Below are 16,979 nucleotides of genomic sequence, written 5' to 3'. Positions count from 1 at the left end.
CTGAGGTTAATGACTGTTCATGCCAGGGTGCAAGAGTTGTCTATGCACTCAGACTTTTGAGCAAGGCTATTTCAGATGTTCTTTTAGGGTATTTGTCTCCATAAAACTCTGTGACTGGGCCAGGAGCATCTGGAGCCTGCAACCAGGGATTTTCCAAGAGTCATCTCTTATATTGAGAGGGAAAGTTTAAAGGTATTTTTTCTTTTTTGTCTTGTTATGTTTTTAAGTAACTTTTCACAACTACAGGCCTGTAAAAAATAAGGGTTGGGATAGCCCAAGTCCCAGGGCTCTTGCTGGGCCCACTCTGCTTAATTTGCCTCTCCTTCCAAGGTGAATCAGCACTTTCCAAGGCCTGTTGACACCCTCAGAGGGTTTCCCAAGCACACTCTGTGTTTGGGGTTATTGCTCTGAGTATGTTTCTCGTATGTCACTGAACTGTGCCTAGGCTGACCTTTGGGACATTGACCCTTAGGCAAATAGATAATGTTCTCAAAAAAGCTTGAATTCTGTTCAGTGCTTTAGAATGATGAAAACTGAGGTTGGAAAAGGTTGTGAAACCTTTTCACTCTCCACAGTGGAGTCCATTGTTTCCTCGGGCTTCTGTGAATTCACGTTCACAGGTAAGCGACTTATACTTGTCTCTGCAAATCCATTCCCTCTTCCCTTTAACTTTTACTTTGTGGGGTGTAGTGTTTCCGATTTATTAAAGACTGGTCTCTTGTCCTGTGATAAACAATGCTACAATACTTGTTTAGAAACTTGCAGGATGCATTAATGATTTCATAATGTTGTACACAATACAGATGACTCTTGGTTGCTGTCTTTTTTTATAATAATGCTATTTTATGCATCAATCTCTTGAGAATGTGTGTGTGTGTGTGTGTGTGTGTGTGTGTGTGTGTGTGTGTGTGTGTTATACTTGGGTGTGTGGTACAAATGATTGAATAGATTGAATAATCTACCCAAAGTAAAAACACCAGTAGGCTTCTTTTTTAACTTAGCTTTATGAAAGCATAATTCTGTTTCCTCTGATAATCACAAATTCAATAATCACAAATTTTACCCTTGAAAGTTGGTTTAACACAGAACTCCACTGACTTTATCTTTTCTCTAACACCATACTCATTTCTTCATTCTCCCAGTTTTCAAAAATATAGATACTAAAAAATATTAGCTGTGGATGCATGTTTAGAGGGGAGAAAGTTGGTTTCTAGGATCTAATTTCAGTTTTTAGGTTACTCAAGCCAGTGGGAATCATATATTGCCAATGCCTTGAGCACAGAGATCAAATGTTATTCACACTTCAGACTGGGAATAAAAGTATTTGTCAACATTTTGAGGGGGAATAGTTTTTACACATGTTAGAGACAAATTATAGTGGTTATACCTAAAACTTTTTAATATTAGGATCCAGTGGTGGCTATTATGAAACATTTGAAGTGCTAACTTATTTACAGGCTGTTGTTTAATAGAAGTTCTTTTCTATGGGCAGCCACATCCCCTCACTGCTCACCCCACCCCCTCACTGCTCACCCCACCCCCCACCTTAGCTCCCCCTGCTGCGCTCTGTGATATTATGATTGTCTCTGGTTGAAGCCTCCATTTCCCTGCCTAGGAGCTTCTGTTTGCACTCCTCCCCACTCTAGATTCCAAGCCCCTTGAGTAATTTTTGTGTCCTAATACTAAGAATAATGGTGATAAATCTTAGTGGACGACTACTAAAAATGGGCTAAGAAACTATTTAGGGGGGAAAACACCCATTTTGTGGTTTTAAAAGATGCTACAATTGCCATGAAGTGCCCAAGTTTCATTGCAGAATCAAATATTGGAGTTATGTTTTGCTTGGTCAAAAGGAAACAACTGTACATTTAGAGACAGAAAATCGCTGTGGCAGTTAACTTTGGTGTTACATTCTATTTTCTTCCTGAGCAATTCTTTAGTCCTCTCCCTCAGTGGTAACTTTGAAGAAAGGGCTTATGTGGCCAATGGGGTCACTGTGTATTCATTTCCCTTCTCTGTCAACCGTAGCCCTCAGGGCTGGAAAGGTCTCATTTTAGTCTATCCCCAGACAGGCTCTCCCGCAGTGTTGACACACACCATCAACCTACAAGGAGCTTATCTGGAAAATAATGCTTTTCTATTTTTCTTGTTTCTTAGCATATATCAATGTTTCTTTCTCCTCTAACGATCTTTTAGATAAAGAAATCGTTTGCTGAGCTGATAATAACAAAGCTGTCCTACCTACATTTTTAAATGTCAGCAGTGAAAGATGTTTTAAGGGCCTTTTTTAAAAAGAAAAAATGAAATGAAAACTGTAGCTTAGAAAGTGACATCCAAATTGAAGAGGAGCGGGGGTACTTCTGTTCTCTCTCAGCAGCTCTGTGAAGGGGGAGTTTGTGGGGCTGGGGTCTTAAAAGGCTTTGCAGAGGGCAAGACTTCACAAGAGAAAAGCCACAAGGGACCCTCACATGATCAGAATATTCACAGTGAGTTGTGGGACATGGTGAGGGGAGGTGCTCTCCACTCCTGGGCCTGGCCTGGTTCCCCTCACTGTCCCCAGCTCCTCAGTGGCTTTTAAGACATTTAGATTCTTCTTACCATCTTGGCCTGAATGTGGAAAAAAAAAACCCTCTTCCTCCTGAATTAAGTCTAGCAAAGGTCAACTTGTTTCAAAAATAGTATTTGAGTAAAAATTAAATGGAAAGTGGAACAAATCTCTTCAGAGAAAATGCAAAATCCTAGAACACAGACAGAGCCATCTCTGCCTCTTCTTGGTCTGATGGGATTTCGGTCCTTCTCAAACCATTTCCTAACCTCTCTGGATGAGAGCTCCAACTCTCGAGCCTGATCAAGAGATCTTTTTTAAAGTACAAATTTGATCATATTCTTTCCTTGCCTAAAAGACTTCATTGGTTTTCAATGGCCCTTAGGATAAGGTCCCATGTTTTCAGTGGTAAGGATCACGAGAACCCGAAGGATCAACCAGCTACGTCCTCCTACGTGGCCCATCTGCCTCCCCCAGACTCACTGGGCTTCTTCGGCCATGGACTCAGCTGTGCTGTCTCTTGGGTATGGGCCTTTACATGTGCCCTTCCCTGCCCAGGCTGCTCTTCCCTCTCCTCTTCCCATGGTGAACTTGCTCTCATCTTCAGTGTCTCATGCTACAGAGCACTTGCTCCAGAGCCATCTCCAGCTCTCTAGACAAGGCAGCTCCTCTGCACGAGGGCCCAGGAGATGTCTGTACTTCCCCTTTTCTCCCTGCCATCCTGCTTGACAAATCATTTCCCACATATTGTCTGCCTTCCCTGCCACATTGTAAGCTCCATGAGGGTAGGGCTGGTTGGAGGGCTGGTGCTCCACACAATTTTTAGGGTAGGTAAATCAGGTTTTCAGAGATTTCTTCCTTGGATTTCGGCTGCCCTGAACTTACCTCACAGTACAGGGGTTGGCATTTTCTGTAAAGAGCTAGATAGTGAATATTTCAGGTGTGGGAGAGAGCAAGGGCCATATAGTCTGTCATTGTAGCACGGAAGTCCCCAAAGACAATAGAAAATGAATGCGTGTGACTGTGTTCCAATAAAGCTATATCTACAAAAGTAGGAGGGTAGCGTACCCTTCAGCCCAGAAGGATTCAGCTCAGGAGACAACTTTTTCTCAACCCAGACCCTTTTTCTTTCTTCAATTCTTCTACAATACCCATAGCCAGTTGCTAGTATTGATCCCAGCCAGTGGTGAAGTTCGGCCTGTTCATCTGTTGCTCCAGGCTGACATCTTCACCAGTTCACACTAGCAGCCTTTGTGTGCTGGCCGGGAGTGGGCACTGACATTTTATTCTCTCAGGATCTTTGATTTCTTCCTAGCATGGCTTATAGAACCCTGTATCTCCTCCAATTCTGATGGCTTCAGGACCCTTGTGGTACTGCTCATTCAGCCCCATTTTCAAGATTACTCAAAGCTCTAGTTTCTCTCAGGTGACCATCTAGCTGATGGTGTCTCTTCCCCCATCTCCTCCTCCCCAGCAGTGAGATCTTTCAGAATGCTGTGTTAGAGTTCTAGGGTGGAAAGTTATGTTTTTACCAGTAATGGTCAGGAGACTGTCCTCTAATGTGCCTATCTGTGTTGATAAGATTACACAAGAAAAAAATTCAACCCGGGAGAGTTGAATGGAAGCACATGTAGTGTGCACGTTATAGACCACATGTCGCTTAGCAGAGAGGGACACTGGAGTTGGTGTGAGCAATTAAGAATTCTTGGGGGGATTCTATGATTAGGTGGCCAAAGTCTGCCAACAGGTGCTTAAACATCTCGATTTCCTACTTTTTACTCCTAGATTCCCTTAAGTTTATTGGAAGATATGCTTTTCTGGAATACCTTGAAAATTCTCAATCTGTTTCTGAAGAGATTTTTGGGGAGGTTAAAATAATTTAATATATAAAAGTAACACAGTAAAAATGAAATAGCATTGAACCTTATTTTCAGCTCTGAGATTTCTTGTGTTAAAGTAAAATTTTGTTATTGTAAATTTGTTAAATCCTAATTAAAGCTTCCTGCAATGTATGAAACTCAAATCAAGTTATTGGGTTAGGTGCTAAAAAAGTGTTACAGCGAATGGCTGAGAGAGTAGAATTAGAGGACATTCCGTCTGCTTGTAACCAGTGAGGAAAAATAATGTGGCAAAACATCACGGTACTCTTAAATCATAGAAAGTACCAAATGAGGAGGAGGTATGCTCTCAAGAACCTGCAAAACAAATATGTTTACCACCGAAAACTACATTCCCACTGCATTTCCAGGGTTTCAGAAACTGGCAGCCATGTCCTCCAGGATCTCTTGTATGAGTTTCTCAACATCTCACCTAATGAAAAGAATTAGCCAGTGGGAGAAAACATGGTCTAATGATATATATCAAATATATATTCTACATTTATATGACAGAAGACAATTCATCCAACATCCAATTCTGAAACATTCTGTTTTCTGGCAAATATCTCAGGCAAAGCCTTTGTTTATTCTTTCTAGCAATTTAGTTTTCTTCAATGCACTTTCCCAAACTTAGCGTTATAAAATTTCCAGTGTTTTTGTGGGTACAGGCAAGTAATTAAGATTTTCAACACAATGGCCTTCAAAAGTCATCATTGCCGTTTCTAACTGCCCAAAGATAAAGGGACTGGCTTCCATTTCTGAATGAACAACCAATGCATGCCTTTAGCCCTAGATAGCATGCATCTTCTGAAGTGTAGCTCCTTGGCCTGTCAAAAAAAAGCAGTGGACTACCAAAGTTCAGAGTGATGCACTTGATGCTGAGAAAGAAAATAAACAAACAAAAGAACAGCCTGTTCCATTCTGTAGCTGGCCTGGTACTCACACCTGAGCCATGTTATTCTCTTATTAGACATAGACAATGTCATAGAATACCAACCTCAAAGTTACCCTGAGTCTATGCAAGGCCAATTTGTACTTTGTTCTCAGCAAAGGCAAGGTCAAGGTCACTGTGCAACCCATAAAATACCAAACATCTTGCTAAATGAATGGCTGCTGCTTCTTTATCTAGTCATAACATAGTCCCAGCTTTCCACAACCGCCACCTCCCCGGTTCAAGCAATTCTCCTGCCTCAGCCTCCTGAGTAGCTGGGATTGCAGGCATACACCACCATGCCCAGCTAATTTTATATTTTTAGTAGAGATGAGGTTTCTCCACGTTGGTCAGTCTGGTCTCAAACTCCCAACCTCAGGTGATCTTCCCGCTTCGGCCTCCCTAAGTGCTGGGATTACGGGCTGAGCCAGGGCCCACGGCCAGTCCCAGCTTTTTAACAGCATACAAACTAGAACAAACCCCCACTACGTTAGATCCTTCCCCAAATCACCTGACTAAAGCCCAAGTTCTATAATCGGTTCTTTCTAACACCGTTTTACTGAGATGCCCCACAGTCCCTGACAGTGTGTCCTCCCTCAGTGCAGTGAATAGCAAACACAACTTGTTTAACTATAGATGTGTTCTTGGTGCTCACTGACTCAGGGGCATTGACAATGCCTTGGGCATAGACACCCATGCTTTGATGGATTTTTGCCTTTTGGAATGTTACTTTTAACAGTAAAATAGAAACCACAAAAATGATTTGTAGGGGTATTCAGAAAGAAGCAAAATGTAAGCAAGTGGCTGGGTGCAGGGGTGCTACCTGTAGTCCCAGCTACTAGGGAGGCTGAGGTGGGAGGATCGTTTGAGCCCAGGAGTTCTGGGCTGTAGTACGCTATCCCGATTGGGTGTCCGCACTAAGTTCGGCATCGATATGGTGACCTCCTGGGAGCCGCGGACCACCAGGTTGCCTAAGGAGGGGTGAACCGGCCCAGGTCAGAAATGGAGCAGGTCAAAACTCCCGCTCTGATCAGTAGTGGGATCATGCCTGTGAATAGCCACTGCACTCCAGCCTCGGCAACATAGTGAGACCTCGTCTCTTAAAAAAAAAAAAAAAATGTAAGCAAGTGAAACCAAATGTATGGAATTGCCAAGGGGACAGAGAAGGAAAGCAAAGAGAATAGGTTAGTGGATTAGTATTTCTGTGCTTAATGGAGGACACATTACTATGAATGACCCTGGAAGGGCAGGTGGGGTTGAGGATCAGGTAGTGGGGACTTGGTCTTTAAGCTTGAAGGACAAAGGGAATGTCAGCTGCTATCTCCCTTTGTGCTAACTGCTGTACAGATACAGTTTCATTTCATCTTCACACCAGTCCTGCAAGGTGGATTTTACCACCATCACCACCACTCTCTGATATGAAAGATGGAGAAATCAGGACGTGGAGAGAGATAAAAAAATAAATCCAGGCCAGGCACAGTGGCTCACGCCTGTAATCTCAGCACTTTGGGAGGCTGAGGTGGGCAGATCATCTGAGCTTGGGAGTTCAAGACCAGCCTGACTAATAGGGAAAAACCCTGTCTCTATTCAAAATACAAAATTAGCTGAGTGTGGTGGCACATGCCTGTAATCCCAGCTGCTAGGGAGGCTGAGGCAGGAAAATGGCTTGAACATGGGAGGTGGAGGTTGTGGTGAGCCAAGATCGTGCCATTGCACTCCAGCCTGGGCAACAAGAGCGAAACTCTTCCTCCAAAACAAACAAACAAATCCAACTACATATAGTGAATCAACAGGTAGTATCAGGATCTGAGAGACTCCAAATTTCATGGGCAAGACACTACAACGCTGTCCTCTAAATACTGCAAAATATTTGCACACCAGTAGAAAGAAACTTTTTAAATGGAGAGCTAAGCCAGGGAAAAAGTAATTGGAGACTAAATTTTTAATGTTGTATTTTAAAATTAGAAAATGCAATAACATATCTGTGGTTAAATGTTGTTTATTATTTTCTCATTATTAAAGAATATGTTTTTTGAAGAAAATTTGGTTAAAACTTCAAAAATTGTGTAACCAACAAATGTTACAGTCTCTGTAATACTGCTATAGTGAACAAATTTTGATTTTGAATAAAAGAATTCTGAATCTAGTTCTTTTAGTATGTTTTAAACAGCCTCATAAACTACTTAATTAAATAATATTTCTCACTGTACTTCTTAATATTCTATTAAGGGACATTGTACAAAATAAGTAATCAGCACTCCTCAAAACTGTCAAGGTCATCAAAAACAAGGAAAGTATGAGAAATTGTCATAGCCAAGGGGTGCTTAAAAGATATGACAACTTAATGTAACATGTTAAATTTGGTATTCTAGATGGAATCCTGGAACAGAAAAGGAATTAGGTGAAAAATAAGGAAATTTGAACAAATTATGCCATCTAGCTAATAATAATGTATCAGTATTGGTTCATTAATACTAATGTAAGACATTTACAATGCACATTGGTACATGAATACTAGTGTAACGCATTAATAACTGTGTTGGGTACATGGGAATTTTGTACCATCTTCACAATTTTTCTGGAAAATCAAAACTACTCAATTTGTTTAATTAAGGGAGATTCACCAGGGTTAGTAAAAGAAATTATTTTCTCTCATGATATATTTTATTTTCTGCAAAATGATATTTTTTAAATTTAGGAGTGGTATGCTGCTTAAGTTGGAAAAAAACATGGTGCTGATGCGTAGTGCCTCCATCCCTAGCTTGCCAATGCTAACTGTTTTGCAGCATTATCCAGCTTTCCATTTGTTCTTTTTAAAATTTTATTTTAAGTTGTGGGGTACATGTGTAGGGTGTGCAGGTTTGGTACATAGGTAAACATGTGCCGTGGTGGCTTGCTATACCTATCAACCCATCATCTAGGCATTAAGCCCTGCATGCATTAGCCATTTTTCCTAATACCCTCCCCACCACCCTCCCACAGCAGGCCCCAGTGTGTGTTGTTCCACTCCATGTGCTTCCTGTGTCTATATCATGAAATATTTTAAAGTCACAGGAAAAAAAGAGAAAAATTTAATGAACACCAAATTATTTCCCTCCAACTTTATCATATCTTAAACTTTATGCCATACTTGCTGAAACTTTTTTTGTTTTAAGAAAGTAAAAGTCACATGTACCCCAAAACCTAAAATGCAATAAAATAAATAAATGGGAAAAAAAATAAATAAAATTAAATTAAAATAAACATACAAAAATAAAAAAAAATTAAAAAAATAAAAGAAAGTAAAAGATGCAGACACAGGTCAGGGACCCTCTGAGCCCCTCCCCAGGCTCATTCCACTTCTTTTCCTTAGGGGTAACCACTATCATTAATTCACTGCTTATCAGTTTCAGGCAAGTCTTTATATTTCTACTGTGTATCTATATATCTATGAACATTATAAATAGAGATTTGCAGGTAACATTTTATATAAATAACATCATACAGTATCATTCTAAAACTTCCTTTCTTGTTTGTTTAAACTTATGTTTGTTGAGATTTATCTATGCTGATTCACTGATTTTAATGGCTAGATAATATTCCATTGTGTGTCTATTCCATAAATTATTGAATCAATCTCTTGTTTGTTTATATTTTCCCCAAGCTTTTTGTTTCCAAAGAAATTCTGCAATAAACAAGCTTACACATATCTCTGTGTGCATCTTCTGAGTTTCTGTCTTGGCTGTATCACTTACTAACTTGTGCTCTTGAGCTTGTGATTTAATTCTTCATACTTTAGTGCCCTTGTCTGGAAAATGTGGATAGTCATAGTACCCGTCTCAGGAGGCTGTTGGGAGGTTTTATGGCATAGCATGTATAAAGCATTTAGAACAGTGCCTGGCATGTATTAAATGCCATCTTACTGTTAATCATTTTTAAAATTATTAAGGAAAATGCCAAATTCTGGGACCTGGGTTATTAACATTTTTAACCTTGTTAGATATTTCCAAATTGCTCTTCAAAGTCATTCAGTCAATTTATATTCTCATTAGCGGTGCATGAAAGGAGTCTTTCATCTATATCTTCACAATACTTTGTACTACTGGATATTTCATCTTTGCCAATATTTCAATGAATGATTTTAGTATTCACTGCTGATTATTGCCCCAAATTTATTCATTGTGTTTGCAAAATAATGATTTTTTCTAATTTTATAGGTTTTAAAAACTCAGGAATGGATAATGATTTTTTTATTGAATATTTGTTTGCGTATGTTAAAATGATTAAATTTTTTTTACCTTAAGTAATCATTGCATTCTTGGGATCAGCATTGATTCTTTTTTTTTTCATAAACTGCTTAATTATATTTAATGTATTTTATTTATCATTTTAAAATCAGTTTTCAGAAGTTTCAAGGAAAAGCCTATTTTTATCCTTGTTTGATGTCAAGATTATACTCGCTTTATAAAATGATTTGGGTAGCTTTTCCTATTTTTCTTTTCACCAAAACCATTTATATATAAGATTAGAATTATCTACTGTTTGAAGTTTTGGTAAAATTTGCCTGTAACATTATCTAGCCCTATTGTTTATTAAGGTGTGAGACTTTTGAATATTGAATCAATATTTTTAATAGGCATTACTTTTTAAGTTTTCCTTTATGAATAAATTTTGATAACTTTATTTTTCTAGAAAATCAATCTTATCCTGGTTTTCAAATTTACTACCATAAAATTACTCATAGTATTTGCTTATGATTTAAAACTTTATTTATTTTACCATTCCCATTTTCTATTCGTATTTGTGATTTATGTATCTTCTATTCAGCAGTCTTATTGACTTGCATATTTTTAGTTATTTTAAACAACAACTTTTTAATTGATGTATCCTTTCTACTGTTTTTCATTTTATTTTGTTTCCTATTGTATAATTCTTGCATTTTTATAGGTTCTTGATTAGAACATAATTCATTTATTAATCTCTGAAAGAACAAAATGCATTTATGTTTATAAATAAATCTTGAGGTATCTTTTTAGGTGTAGCCCACAAGATTTTATATATTTATTATCACTGTTTTAAATATTTTCTATTTCTGTAGTGATTTCATCATTAACCCATAATTATCTGCATATGTATTTTAAAGTTTGTAGCACACACACAGTTTTACTGAATATATGTATATGTTTTACTAGTGTTTAACTTTTTAGTTTTTATTTAATTGCATTATTGTCAGAATATACACTCTTTAGAATAATAGCAATATAGAGAAATACATAGTATTTTTTATTTGTAGACATTTTTGATGGGTTATTAATGGGTAAGTTTTATAAAAATGCCAAATGTAATTGAAAAATGTCTTGGTTGCAGGTTCCATAGTAATGAAATTTGTAATGAAAAGCTATGGCCATTGTGTTACAATTGTAATTAAATATATATTTGATTAAACCAAATGAAATTGCCGATATTTAATCTTTTTTTACTTAGAAAGTTCAACTAATATCTGAACAGAGTTCAGCCAATGTCTGAAAATTTTAAGAAAAACATAAATTTTATATAGTAAATTACATATAATTACTTATTTTTGATTTTCAAAGCTTTTATTGTTTCTAATTTTTTGTCTGTTTACAGTTTCTAATAAAGATATGTTATTGCAGTTGCAACCTATGTTGTGTTAAGTTGCTGGGTATATACAATCCAATAATTGATTTGTCTTCTAGCTGGATTATGCTTTTGACTATTATATGTTTTTTTAAAAATCCATTATTGTTTTGAACATGGATGCTATTTTTTCTGACATTAACATAATAGCTTTGAGAAATCAGTATTTGCATGACATATCCTTTTTATCCTTTAATTTTTGACCATTTTTATGATTTTATATGTAACTTCTTTTATAATAAGTATATGTCTGGGTTGGCCCAGTGTGGTGTCTCATGCCTGTAATCCCAGCACTTTGGGAGGCTGAAGTGGATGGGTCACCTGAGGCCAGGAGTTTGAGATCAGCCTGGCCAACGTGGTGAAACCCTATCTCCACTAAAAATACAAAAATTAGCCAGGTGTGGTGACGCACACTTGCAATCCCAGCTGCTTGGGAGGCTGAGGCAGGAAAATCGCCTGAACCCCAGAGGTGGAGGTTGCAATGAGCTGAGATCGAGCCATTGCACTCCAGCCTGGGCAGCAGAGTGAGACTCTGTCTCAAAAAAATAAAGTATATATCTGGATTTTTAAAAATTCAATAAACTGACCTGTCTTTTTAAAACAACAACAACAGCCTTTTGAAGGTATAATTTATATATCATGGAGTTCACCTATTTAAAATATACAATTCAATGATTTTCATTATTAACAGAGTTGTGTGACCATCACCATAATCTAACTTTAGAACATTTTTTTCATCCCCAAAAGAAACCTTATATCTGTTACCAGTCTCTCCTCAACCCCTTTCCACCCCCACCCCTACTCCAGCCTTAGGCAGCCACTTATTTCTTTTCTGTCTCTATAGATTCGCCTATCTCGGACATTTCATGTAAATGGAATCATACAGTATGTGGTCTTTTGAGACTGTCTTCTTTCACTTTTAACTTTTGTTGGATTGACGAAGTTTTCTACATACTCAGTTTTTAATCCTTTGCTTATTTAGAAGCTATAGATTGTATTGGTACTTTTTCATTGCTTTTTCTTAAAAATTTCAGATATTGGTTGAACTTTGTTCAGATATTAGTTGAACTTTGTAATTAAAGAATGGTTAAATACTGGCAATTTCATTTGGTTTAATCAAATATATATTTAATTATAATTGTAAAACAATGTCCATAGATTGTCATGACAATAAACCTAACATAAGTATCTGCATATCAAACACCTTATCTTGTGTTTAAGATACACTCATATCTATACTATTATTGTAGATGTACTTGGGGTTTCACCATGTTGGTCAGGCTGGTCTTGAACTACTGACCTCAGGTTATCACCTGGCTTGGCCTCCCAAAGGGCTGGGATTACATATTATGTAGAGTCTTAATTATGCTCTTTTGGAATATAAAATTTATACTTGGTATCAATATTTGATTGGCCATCCTGATGTATTTTGTTAACTCTTGTGCTCACCCTTGTTTCTCTCTTTCATGGCTCCCTTTTGGATACTCCTTCTTGCTAAGGCACATCCTCTAGTAGTTGTTTTATATGGGTCTGTAAGTGGCAACCCTCTTGACTTTGAATGTCTAGAAATATGCTGAATGACTTTTTGACTCAGTATAACATTCTGATTAAAGATTACTTTTTTCTCAGTACTTTGAAGACATTACTCCACTGTTTTCTACCCTCTATTGCTGATGAGAAAATTTCTGTCAGTCTTTTCTTTATATTTGGATAATGTATTTCCCCCTTTCACAGTTTTTAGGATGGATTGTGTTTATTCTTGGTGCTTTGCTATAGTTTGATTCTTGAACTACACAGGTTTGAACTTGCAGGTCCACTTATATGGAGATTGTTTTCAACCAATCTCAGATGGAAAATATAGTAGTCTCAGGATTGGAAACCAGTGGATATGAAAAGCCAACTTTTCCTATGCACAAGTTCTACAAGCTGATTGTGGGACTTGTGTATACCTGGATTTTGGTATATGTGGGAGTGCTGGAATCAATTTCCCGCATTTACTGATAGACAACTGTATTTCTATATAATGTATCTAAGTTTTGACTACTATTTATTCCAATCAGTTCTTGGAATCTACTGTTAATTTGAAGAATCAAGTCATAGCTTCCAGAAAGTTCCTAGCAATTATCTCTTTACTTATTACACCTCTGTCATTCTCTACTCTCTGCTTCTGGGATTCCAAGTAAGTGAGGTTAGAAGCTTTTCATAGCTCCACCTTCCTGTCTCTTATTTGTATATCTTTTCTATGTGTATATATGTATATAATATACATCACTATCTCCTTCTATAACCTCCATGGGCATGCATTTCATTATAAGGAATAGCTGCTTCAGTGGTGGGCAGCAGTTTCCTCAGGATCTTCTCAGCAGTGCAAGAGGCCCACATTAGCTTCTCTGGCTCCATGCAAAGAGGTGGTCTCTAACTTCCTGTTCCTTACATCCGTCTGCATCCAGACACTGAGAGGAAAATACCAGCTGCTTCCATGCTCTTTGATGCTTCTCTGTCATTTCTGGTTCCTGAATATGTTTATTTTTATTTATTTGAGTCTGACTGTCTCTCTTTTTTAAAACATGTTGTCCATCATTGCTATATGTTTGAAGCAGAGAAGTTAGTGAAGCATAAACTCCATGCTGAATCTAATGTCTTTATCCTGGAATTCTCACACTGTACCCTCTATACACTGAGTTTTTTCCCCTGTGAATAAATCAGTTTATAGAGCGTAAAGTCTGAGAATTCCAGGATATAGACATTAGATTATATAGTCATAATCTAATGTCTATAATAACCATGACTCTATCGACATTTACATTTTATTTAGAAAATGTCCCCCCTCTGTTCCCTTGATCCAGCTGGACTCATCTTATCTTGAGATTATATTTACAAAGGAACACTGAAGGTTACCCAACAATATTTGGGTGCCGTTCATCAACTACACTGACTAAAGAGCATCACCAGTTGGTTTGCCTTTCTCATGGTTTTCATGTTTTCTCATTAAAAGTAAATAGAGCACAGACAACCAGAAAGAGTAACCATCCATCCAACAACTGGAGGAGACTTTTATCAATGGTTTTGGTTTATCTTTCCTACAATTAAGCTGTAAGAAACAAGCATCCAAGTAACAACTAGAAAAAAACTTTTATCCGTGGCTGTGGTTTACCTTTCCTGATAATTAGCCTCTTTCGGGGAGTTTAACCAATTTAAAAACCTGCTTTTGTCTGAGATTGATTAGTAAAGATTATTTCTGGAACTGTTCTTTCATATGGCTACTTTGGTTAAAGAAGGAAAAAGAGATAATAATTGCAATGATGATTTTATTTTATTTTATAGGGTTGTTGGCTGCAGATTGCTATTACCATGTCTGAGTCAGTAATTCTTCGAAGTGTAAAGAAATTTGGAGACGAGAATTATGGTTTTGAGTCAGACAAATCATGTAAGTGGCTTTTTTCTCTCACTACATCTGGTACAGGGAGAGGTGAGAACAAAAGTGGGACACGCTAGCGAAGTTTCAAGGAGCAGAAAAAAAATCAGCAACAGTAGGTAGAACTATCATTGGGTGTGATTCTTACACACAACTGTGTGGCTCTCCCTAGAATCCACGTCATGTAATATCTGGAAGCACTAGGTAAGAAAACACCAAGTGTGGGTGAATGAAAGCATCTCTCACAAACACCTTTCCTACGTAGAGTAGGGTTGTTCCAGCAGTGGCTGTTAGGATTAACCTGATTCCTGTATTGTCACTGTTATTATTGATCACAATTTAGTGAGCGCTCCTCCTTGAGAAGAGCTGTGCCTAGACTCTTCAGAACAGGATGAGATCACGTGAAGGGGTCCTGTAGCACTAGCACCTGGGATGTCCTGGGCTCAGATGGTTCTAAGCTATTGTTTTCTAACCCTATGATTTTACATTTTACAGATGATAAAACTGATACTTGGATATGTTTTTTTAAACTTGGCAAGGGTCATATGAGTAAAATTAATGAAACCATAATTCCAATCCAGTTGTGTTTGATCCCCAAGCCCAAAATATTGGCATCTGTCAACATTATCATGCCTCTTTACTCTAAATTAAATTAAATTAAAATGCCAACAGAAAGAGTCCAGGGTCCCTCTGACATTTTAATTTAATTTGATTTAATAAGAGTAAAGAGGCATGATAGTGTTGGATGACAAAGCTCCCTAGTGGCTTCCTTATTACCCTGGCTTTAACCCCCACTTTCACAGCCTGCCCTGCATCTGTTGTGACCTACACTAAGGAAGACAATATGTGTCTCAATCCCATGGTTTCTACTGGTGCAGAAGTGTCAATGACACCTTGTTAATTAACATCTTATTGTTAATTTGTGGTCTATATTTTAGACAGATAAATTCTGATGCTTTTAAAGAACCAAACAAAAAATAAATATCAGTTTTATTTTGTAGTTCAAAAATCAGATCTTCTTTAGCTAATTTAGAAATGTTGCTCTCCATTTGATAATCAGATGATGCAAATATTTTATGTCCTGAAGAAAAGTCCAGAAATGTAGTAAAGATAGCAGCAGTCCTGAACCCTAAATAAGTGTGTTCGTGTGTGTGTGCGTGTGTGTGTGTATGTGTAGACAGAGAGAGAGAGAGACAACATGAGCAGGAAAAGAGAAAAGGCAAATAATCATTTTGTAATATTCCATGAATAAAGGTAATGTATAATGTAATTCATTTTGTAATATTCCATGAATAAAGGTAATTTATAGAAATATTTTTCCAGAGCAAATTTGTTAGTGACTGTATTGCATTTTGTCATTATTAACTGCTTTTTTGCTTTGATTTTTTTCTGACAGACAATAATGATAAGAAATCAAGGTAAGTGACTGATTTCAACAATGCAGCATCATTTCTAGAGCAACTCCATAATATTCCTATAAAAAGCACAAAGCAGAGAATATTTTCATGTGCCTTGCACTTCATATAAAGTAATATATATAATCCATTCTTTTCCTCTTTGAAACATTACTATAATTTGATTTTTAAAACCTTTTGGAATATCACTTCTGGATTAGGTCCACATCTCCCCTGTGTATTCAGGAATGGCATAGAACTCCTGACCTAAGAAGGAAGAAGAAAAGTTGGACAAGTGTAATTTCATGGTCATTGGGGAGGTCCCTAAAACCCAAATTTTTGCCACAGGTAAAGAGTAGAAACCTAAAGTGTCATTATTATATACTTCTGTTTAGCCAAACAGTTTGAATTCTCATATAGAACAAATATCAGCTAATCACAGTTTGGTATGAAGGCAGGATTAGATGAGGTCTAATTTGGAAAACGGAAGGATGGCATCAGGTAAGTTCCTGAACTGGAGTGATGGACAGGGAAGGGTTGAAGGTATTTTAGCAATTTTAAGTAATTCACAGCAAAGGGGAGGGATTAGGCATAGTAAGATTAGCTTTGGGCTGGGAGTGGTCAGGTCAACCTGGGCCTCTGAGAGCCACACATTTCTTACTGGGTGGGAAAAAAGTGGGTGTGGATGTAAATGAATGACAAGGAGAGGATGAGCAGGAAGATTAATGAGTTGTTTTGTTTTCAGAGGAGGTGAGCATGGAATGAGAAGATCACAGTAAGAGTTTGCCAGAGTTGTTGACAGGAATGGGAGCAATCTGCAGAGGAATGAAGTGTGTGTTGCACGTTGAGCTGGAGAGCACACATTCGCTTCATTAATTCATTCATTTTGCAAATACTGAGTCTTGATTTGTTGTCAGACACTATTGTAGGTGCTGAGGGCACAGAAAAGAACAAAATAGTAAAAAAATGTCTGCTCTTGAGGATTTTACATTTTAGTGAGAGAGATATAATAAACACTATAAATAAATCAAATGTATAGCATGGTAGCTAGTGATTATCACTTTCTGAGAAAAAAAGTAAACATGGAAATGAAGCTATGAAATCGTGTGTGGGGGGTGGGGTTGAAATTTTAAAGATTGGCCAGGGAAGACTCTTTGAGTAGGTGACTTTTGAAGAAAGG

The 16,979-nt window shown here is 37.5% G+C and overlaps 1 protein-coding gene across 3 annotated transcripts in view; it reads left to right on the top strand.

Annotated features, from left to right (window-relative positions):
• The first annotated feature begins 436 nt into the window (after positions 1–436).
• ABCB11 (ATP binding cassette subfamily B member 11) overlaps positions 437–16,979 on the top strand; it is a 115,026-nt gene continuing 98,483 nt past the window's right edge. Inside the window, exons 1-4 of one of the 3 annotated variants that reach the window (XM_032286633.1) lie at positions 437–620; positions 13,837–13,984; positions 14,315–14,417; positions 15,802–15,823. In XM_032286633.1, the coding sequence (XP_032142524.1) occupies positions 14,342–14,417; positions 15,802–15,823 (98 nt within the window). In that variant the 5' untranslated portion in view covers positions 437–620; positions 13,837–13,984; positions 14,315–14,341. Of the gene's footprint in view, positions 621–13,836; positions 13,985–14,314; positions 14,418–15,801; positions 15,824–16,979 lie in introns of those variants that run through there. The other 2 variants (XM_032286634.1, XM_032286635.1) reach the window with 2 other exon arrangements.

The sequence above is a fragment of the Sapajus apella genome, unplaced genomic scaffold (assembly GCF_009761245.1).
Source record: "Sapajus apella isolate SASKATOON/1434 unplaced genomic scaffold, GSC_monkey_1.0 scaffold18, whole genome shotgun sequence".
Classification (NCBI taxonomy): domain Eukaryota; kingdom Metazoa; phylum Chordata; class Mammalia; order Primates; family Cebidae; genus Sapajus; species Sapajus apella.
Note: the sequence above shows the minus strand (reverse complement) of the source record. Positions and strands in the feature narration are given on the sequence as shown.